At 36.0% G+C, this 8,348-nt stretch overlaps 2 protein-coding genes across 2 annotated transcripts in view; both read right to left on the minus strand.

The window, feature by feature from the left end:
* The window catches only part of LOC128664929 (uncharacterized), a 55,874-nt gene extending 49,136 nt beyond the window's left edge, over positions 1 to 6,738 (minus strand). Inside the window, exon 1 of the mRNA XM_053719721.1 lies at positions 3,438 to 6,738. Coding sequence (XP_053575696.1) covers positions 3,438 to 6,651 — 3,214 coding nt within the window. The 5' untranslated portion in view covers positions 6,652 to 6,738. The remainder of the gene's footprint in view (positions 1 to 3,437) is intronic.
* A 2-nt stretch (positions 6,739 to 6,740) lies between these two features.
* On the minus strand, positions 6,741 to 7,584 carry LOC128664930 (uncharacterized; the record flags this gene model as incomplete). Its single annotated transcript, XM_053719722.1, has 1 exon — positions 6,741 to 7,584. A coding segment is annotated over exon 1 (792 nt), but the record flags the coding sequence as incomplete, so codon positions are not given.
* Positions 7,585 to 8,348: the final 764 nt, after the last annotated feature.

Here is an 8,348-nt window from a genome sequence, read left to right on the forward strand (position 1 = left end):
CTTTTTAATCATCACACAATCAGAATGTTGCAAACTAGAACAAAAGAACGAAGATTTGGAAACTAGACAGCCATGTTGCTAATATGATGACATCATTCTAAGCTTCAACCATTACTGTCCCTTTCATCAGTTTCTCACTCAATACTACAATATTACATATACGTAGACAAGAGGTTTGGAAGATCTTATTTATTATTGCGATTTCAATGGGACACGTACAATATTGAAATCTCGACAATCACTTATATATAATATTATAGATATCAGCCGTTACTTTATCGTTTTGCAACAATATTGCAGTAACATTGATTGATCAGATTCTATGCCATGTCTATGCACACATTATACACAAGTATGCACTTTCAATCATGTTAGTGTGAACGTGTGGTTTTTAATAAAAGATCGCGTTTACTAAATATTTGTTATGCATATGAACAAGCATTCCGAAGATGCACTGTATATGTTAGGTTTTACACTTTAACACTTTCACATTACGATTTATTGGGGAAAAACAAAATTTTAACAAACAAAAAAACCCCACCCATTTTGAAAGCATTTGCGCCGCTCAGATACAATCAAGTGTATACAATCAGCAATCATTACGAACACACTACCATTGGACCTTTTGCACTATAAATCACCCAAACAACATGGCCAATACGTCCCTTGTGATCGACATTGTATCAAATCACTTTTGTGTGTTTGTACACCTTGTTTCTCCTTGTGTGTTTGCTCTGCTGTTTAGCTTTGTGCTGCTTGGCTTTGCAAATATGGATAACTCCCAGTTAGATTGTGTAGGTGCTGTTGGACAAGTTATGTACAACAGACTCAAGCAGGCTCTGCGTCTCCAAGAGATGCATGGTTAACGTTTAGGGGTCCTCGTGTTCACAGGATGAGGCTCACCTTGGATAACATGAGCGAGTTCAAGGTTTTCGACAAATATAAGCTCTTGAGCCTGTATGATATACTTAAGCCTTATCTGGAGTCACGCAGACGTATGCGCACTGCAATCCCTGGCATGTCCAAGATGCTTTGCTGCATACATGTCATGGCGTCCGGAAGCTTTCAATGTGGAGAGGGGTACATATCTGGATTGTCTCAGGGTACCTTCTCTGTGGTTTTTTTAAAGGTTTCTGAACGCCATGATAAGAATTATTAGGCTTTACGTAGGATTCCCTTAAAAATGAGAATGATTGGAGGTGACTGAAGAGGGATTTCTATGCAATAGCTGAAATGCGGGCTCCAGCAGATGAGCGTCCCTTCCGAAATCGCAAACACTTTCATAGTATGAGAATTATGAATGTGTTTGCGAATTTCGGGAGGGGCCAGTCATGATGCCCGTATTCTCAGACAGTCCTTACTCTGGCAGCAGCAATTTCCCCATGGGTGGCTCATTGGTGAGTACTTGTGCACAGCATGGTTCAGAAGTTAGACAATTGCCACTGTAATGTTCGCAAACAGTTGTGTTTGTGTAATGTGCAGATATTGGATGCACTTTAACCATTTATTTATCTCTTTCAGCAAATGTCTAGTTTTAGCTCCAAACAGATAAGTAGCAGGTCGTAGCTTAAATGTGCAGATATAGGGGCATATGTATCAAGCTCCTGCAGGCTCGCGAGAAACAGCAGTTATGAAGCAGCGGTCACAAAGACCGCTGCTCCATAACCTGCTCTGAGCAGGCGGACAGACATCGCCGGAAATCAACCCGATCGAGTACGATCGGGTTGATTGACCGCCCCCTGCTGGCGGCCCATTGGCCGCAAGTCTGCAGGGGGCGGCGTTGCACCAGCAGCTCTTGTGAGGTGCTGGTGCAATGCTGAATACAGCGAGTGTATTGCTCGCCGTATTCAGCGAGGTCTGGCGGACCTGATCCGCAGTGTTGGATCAGGTCCGCCAGACCTTGATAACTAGAGGCCTTAGGATGCGCTTTAACCATTTTTTGTCTCTTTTAGCAAATGTCTAGTTTTAGCTCCAAACAGATATGTAGCAGGTCATAGCTTAAATGTGCAGATATAGGATGCGCTTTAACCATTTTTTTTAAGCAAATTTCGAGTTTTAGCTCCAAACAGATATGTAGTAGGTCATAGCTTAAATGTGCAGATATAGAGGCATATGTATCAAGCAGTCAACTTTCTTGCATTCAACGGTACCAATAGGCTCGCCTGACATCGCCTAACATCACAGCCACGGACCTGAATACGCTCTCCATATTTATATAAAAAGCTGTCAAAAAGCCGCAAACCAAGTAAAGGGTGATGAGCAGCGGACTGTTAACTAACAGTCATCAATCTCGCTGCTATTCAGCTTTTTCCCAGCTTTATTTATATACTGTCACTAAACACTGCCGCTATACTATACTGTTTAACCCCTATCCCTCCGCTCCCGGACCCCGCCACAACTAAATAAAGTTATTAACCCCTATCCCACCGCTCCTGGAGCCCACCGCAACTCTAATAAACTTATTAACACCTATTTTGCCGCTTCCCAATACCGCCGCAACTAACTAAATGTACTAACCCGTAACCATCCGCTCCCGGAGCCCACCGCAACTAAATAATGTTATTAACCCCTAAACCCCTGGCCTCCCACATCACTACCACTTACTAAACCTATTAACCCCTAAGTCACCAGCCCCCCACATCGCCATAAACTATATTAACCTATTAACCCCTAAACCTAACAACCCGCTAACTTTATATTAAATATTAACTCATCCCTATCTAATAATAAATTAAAACTTACCTTTAGATTTAAATTAAACTATATTAAACTTCTAATTAACCTACCCTAACTATTATCCTACAATTACATTAAACTATATTAAACTACTAATTAACCTACCCTAACTATTATCCTACAATTACATTAAACTATGTTAAACTACTAATTAATCTACCCTAACTATTATCCTACAATTACATTAAACTATATTAAACTACTAATTAACCTACCCTAACTATTATCCTACAATTACATTAAACTATATTAAACTACTAATTAACCTACCCTAACTATTATCCTACAATTACATTAAACTATATTAAACTACTAATTAACCTACCCTAACTATTATCCTACAATTATATTAAACTACTAATTAACCTACCCTAACTATCATCCTACAATTACATTAAACTACAAATTAAATGAAATATATTATACTAGTGTTAAAGCCCGTGTACACGGGCCAAATTTTTTTTTTTTTTTTTTTTTTTGTTATTCAAAAAAATAACATAAGATATAAACATTAAAGTAGACATAAAGTCATATTTTTATTTTTAGTAAATTAAATTAAAATAAAGTTTAATTTGTACATGAATAATATTGTTGCTCTAAATAATACAAAATTACTTCTAACTAATTAAAAATACACAACTTATTTGTTTATTTAAAGTATATTTCTTTATAAACAATGTTTTTTGTATAAATTTTATCACTGTTTGGTAATATCTTTCCATGCTTTGAACTTTGAAGTATCTTAATTTTGACATCAGATGATGTACGAACTCGAGACATTGCAACATAAAGTTGTCCATGACTGAATACTGGTTCTGGAAGAAATATTCCTACTTTGTCTAACGTTTGACCTTGTGATTTGTTGATGGTCATTGCAAATGCAAGTTTGATTGGAAACTGTCTCCTTCGTAAAATGAATGGTAGTTCAGTGTTGGCAGGGGCTAAATCTATTCTCGGAATAAACACCATTTGTTTTTTTGCTGTTCCTGTGAGTACTTCTGCAATTAATAGATTTGGCTTAAGATCTTTAACTATCAATCTTGTTCCATTGCACAGACCTTTTTTTGTGTTCAGATTTCTGAGCAACATAATAATACTTCCCAATTTTATTTTTAACTTATGAAGAGGCATTCCTGATGGAGCTAATTCGTTTAGAAACTCTATGGGATAGTTTTGTGCATCTTCATCTGTCTGATCATCAATTGAATCTGAACTCAGATATATTTTTTCATCACCATCGAGTATATTTAATACATGCTCATTGATTTGATCAACATGACAATTTTTCGTACACAAAATGGCCTTTTTTGAAAAACTGTGAAGATCAGATGGAAGAATTTTTTTTCCAAAAATTTCAGATATGATACAATCATTGCATATTAATTTGGAAGGGATCTCAACTAAATCCTCAGGAAGGCCCTCTGAATTATTTAATGAACCCTGTCCTAATTTTAGTAGCCAATTGCTAAATTCTGGATCCACTGAACGCACATTATTCTTCAATTTTAAAATTTTAAATTTATCCCAGTGATCATATAACTTTATAGTAGCTTCCACAATAGCAGTTCTATTGCAATGAGGAAGAACTGGGAGTGTTTGTCTGAAGTCTCCACCAAGGAGTATAACTTTTCCACCAAATGGCTTATTGTTCTGCATAATTTCCTGAAGAAGGTTATTTACACATTTTAGAGCTATACCGGGTGTCATTGAGGCCTCATCCCAAATAATCAATTTAGCATTACGTATGAACTCTGCATCTTTTGAAGTCATTCTCATATTTGATGTTGATGTTTCCAGTAATGGAATTGGAAGCTTAAACTGTGAATGGTAAGTTCTGCCACCATCAAGGAGATTAGCTGCTATTCCTGTAGAGGCAACAGGAAGAACTCCATCTGTGCGTCCACGTAAAGTACTCAATAATGTTTTATATAAATAAGTCTTGCCACTTCCACCAGGTCCATCAATAAAAAAACATCTGTGTGGTAAATTTTCATTATCAATTGCAGACATTACATTGTCAAATGCAGCTTTTTGCTCGATGTTTAATGCTTCTTGAAGTTGTGCTCCAACTTGGGCTTCCAAGTGTGTAACATAGTTGAATTGCATTTCTGGAATGAAGTTTGATGGATTGGGTAGTCCAAAATCTTCACAACGTTTACTATGCAATATGAGAACATTTTGAATATCTGTTAATGCCAAATTTTTGCAACTTTTGCAATCATCAATGTGGTCTTCATGACGTGAATAATCTTCATAAAGATCATGTTTGTATTTTTCAAAGAGTTGTGGGACATTAGGTGGGACAACAAATATACACAAATAAGCAAACAGTTCCCTCATTTGTTTAGGCATCTGTTGAGATGCTGATTCGTTAAGTGTAAGATCCCATGTAGCGTCGTCATCTAAAAGTGAAAGCTTTTGGACAGCTTCTTTGAATGTGTGACAAACTTGTCCATTAACAGTTCGTAAGTCCTTAAAGGATATTGCTCCTTTTAAGTGCAAGAGCAATAACCTCAAACAAAATCTCTCCAAATCTGATGAAATATTTACATTATACAATCTGCCAATTGTTGTATCTGCTCCTCTTTGTCTTGGATTCCACTTACGGTTTTTTACATCAAATACAAAATGTTGAGGAATGTCAGAGTAAAAAAGTTCACGTGCCGCATTATTATCCACATTCAACTTAAAGTATGCTGTCAAAGTGGTATCCCTGTCTTGTGCCTTTTCTGCAGCTAATTGTACGTTTTCATTATGGAAATATACATCTTGTTCGCCTGGAAGATGAACTTGAAGTCTTATTATTGTATGTGTTTGATGGTGCATCAAAAAACCATACAACCTCCAAACAGCTTCAGGAGCACTGACATATCTTGTGTCCAAAAAATTTTGAATTTCATCATGCTGTAGTGTATTATGTTCCTTAATGGAAATATTTGCACAATCGTAACCTTTATATACATATTTGAAGAGATATTTAACACTTTTAACAGAAACACAACTCTCTACATTTATATGGCAGTTGTATTTCAAGCAGAAGTATGGGCTATATGGAACTACCCATGAGTTGTCAATTTTTTTCCCTTTGACAATTACAGTGGTGTCATTTTTTTGTCTACGATATCGCGGATATCCATCAACATTAATTAAAGTTTCTTTTTGAAAATTTTTTGGAAAATTCTTGCTGCAATTACCATCAACCATGCATGGAGAATTTAAATTATGTTCTCCACATGGACCGTGTATCATATGCTTTATTACAATAGCATGTAGTCTTGGATAAATCTGTTCATCAGGAATTTCAGCTGATATAAAAGTGTCAATGGTTTCAGCATCATTTGGCTTGTCTTCGGCTTTCAATATTAAAAGGATATGAGCATGTGGTAATCCTCTTTTTTGAAACTCTATTACATGCACTTTTGCACAAGGACTTCCAAGAACATGTTTGTTCAAGATATCATTCAAAAGAGAATTTAATTTGAGATTGAAAACTCTTGCTACCAAATCTGGTCTGAACTCCACTGCTTGACCTTCTAATAGGTTATCAAGTATCTCAGGCCATTTAGGGTTGCAGGTCATGGTGATGAAGTAATCCGGTTTTCCATATTTTCTAACAATGGCCATAGCATCATGGTAGTTTTGGGCCATATTTCGTGGACTTCCCTGAAAAGATGATGGCAAAATAACTGCTTTTCCAGGCATCAGGCCCTGTGCAGCAGCCTCACTTTGAATGTAATCCATTAATCCTGTATATTTTTCAATGCGAAGATTAGATTGATTTTGACGGATATAGTTGAGTCTGTTGGCCTCAGTCTTGACATAAGCATCAACAAAGTACTGCTGCGTCAACTTGCCAGCACTAAGGAAAGGATTGAATTGATCCCTAATTGAAATTCTGTAAGAGTAGTATTTCATTTGGCTAACTCTTATCCTTGGATTGGTGGTTACTCTTCTTTGTACATCACTAATTGATGTTGGCCTGTAGTTAAGAGCAATATTGGAACCCCAACTTTGGTCCCCATATGGAAAGGATACAGCAATGGTTCAAGATTAGGATCTAAAACACTTATTCTTTCAGTTTTTTTTGTTTGATCTGTAGATCGGCAATGAATAAGAAGGTCACGTTCAAGAGGAGGTTCACCATCAGAATTTTGGAAAATAACAGCAACCTCATTAACTCTTTGTACGTTATATCTTCGGTAATCTGATGTTCTGTCCTGCAGAATTACCATTGAAACTTTAGAATTTTGAACTCCATTTAAAGATGCTTCATGGATGCATTCTTGCTCTACCTCATAGAGCATTTTACATGCTTTTGCAAAAGGGTTATACTGAGACATATATGAACTTAACTCCCTCAAAAGTTCAATGTGACATCCTGAATTTTCTTTTAGTGCTGCTCGTTGGTCCGCAGCTTCCTCAGGACTCAAAATGTAGAGTTGTGCAAATTTGCGTTGATCATCATTTTCTGGATGCAAAGCACCAGATCGGTGATAAATTTGGCCATTTATTCTAAAACAGTATGGGCCATATCCTGGAGGTGGTGCAATGTTTGCTCCCATTGATGCAAACGCCAATGCACTATTTATAGAACGGATATTTTGCATAAAATTCTTTGAATGTGTGTGTTGTCCAGTCATTAGTTGTTGGATCAGTGGTGAAATTTGTATATGAGGTAATGTTATTTTTCCTTTATTGCAGCATTTATTAAAAAGCTTATCGCTTGGTTGTTCCTCTGGAAAATGCTTTGCCATGCAAAATTTGCAATAAACATTAAGTTGACCACATGTGTGCATCGGGACATTGTCTTCATTAAATAATGAATGGTTGATGTTAGTACTATTTTTTTTTTTTTTTTTTTCTACGTGCAGCAGAACGTGATCTTTGCATGTCCAGTTGGAGACATTTTTCCTGAGCAGTCATATTGGCCCTACAAATCCGTTTTTTTGAAGAATCCTTTTTGCGTAGAGTTACCCTTTGTTGTTCAGTCATATGTGTCCGTCGTATACGTTGAGTTTCTTTTCTTCTGCGTTTAACGTTTTCTGCATCTTCCTGTGTTAAAATTCTTTTAGGAGGCATTCTTCTATTTTTATTTTTATGCAGCACTCTTTAGTTTGTTTTAAAGACTCTTTTTTTTTTTTTTATGCACTTCTTTGTAGTCACTTTTTTTATGCAGTATATATGTTTTTTAAGGTTTATTCTTATTAGGCACTCTTTATTGCCTTTTTTATGCTGTATATATGTTTTTTTAAATCGGTTTGTTATAATGCTGCTTATGTAGTATTAGGCACTCTTTATTGCCTTTTTTATGTTGTATATATGTTTTTTTTTTTTTATAAATTTGTTATAATGCTGCTTATGTAGTATTAGGCACTCTTTATTGCCTTTTTTATGCTGTTTATGCAGTGTCTTTATTTGTTTTAGGCAGTCTTTTAGGCACTCTCTTTGTTATATCGGCAGTGTTTATTTTGTATTAGGCAATGTTAGGCAATTTTTTTTTTTTTAGACAATCTTTATTTTGTTTAACAAAGTCTTAGGCACTCTTTACTTTGTTTTATACACTTTTTATTTTGTTTTTGGCAGTGTTATTTTTTTTTAATGCAGTCTTAGGC

Source organism: Bombina bombina, chromosome 6 (genome assembly GCF_027579735.1).
Source record: "Bombina bombina isolate aBomBom1 chromosome 6, aBomBom1.pri, whole genome shotgun sequence".
Lineage (NCBI taxonomy): Eukaryota > Metazoa > Chordata > Amphibia > Anura > Bombinatoridae > Bombina > Bombina bombina.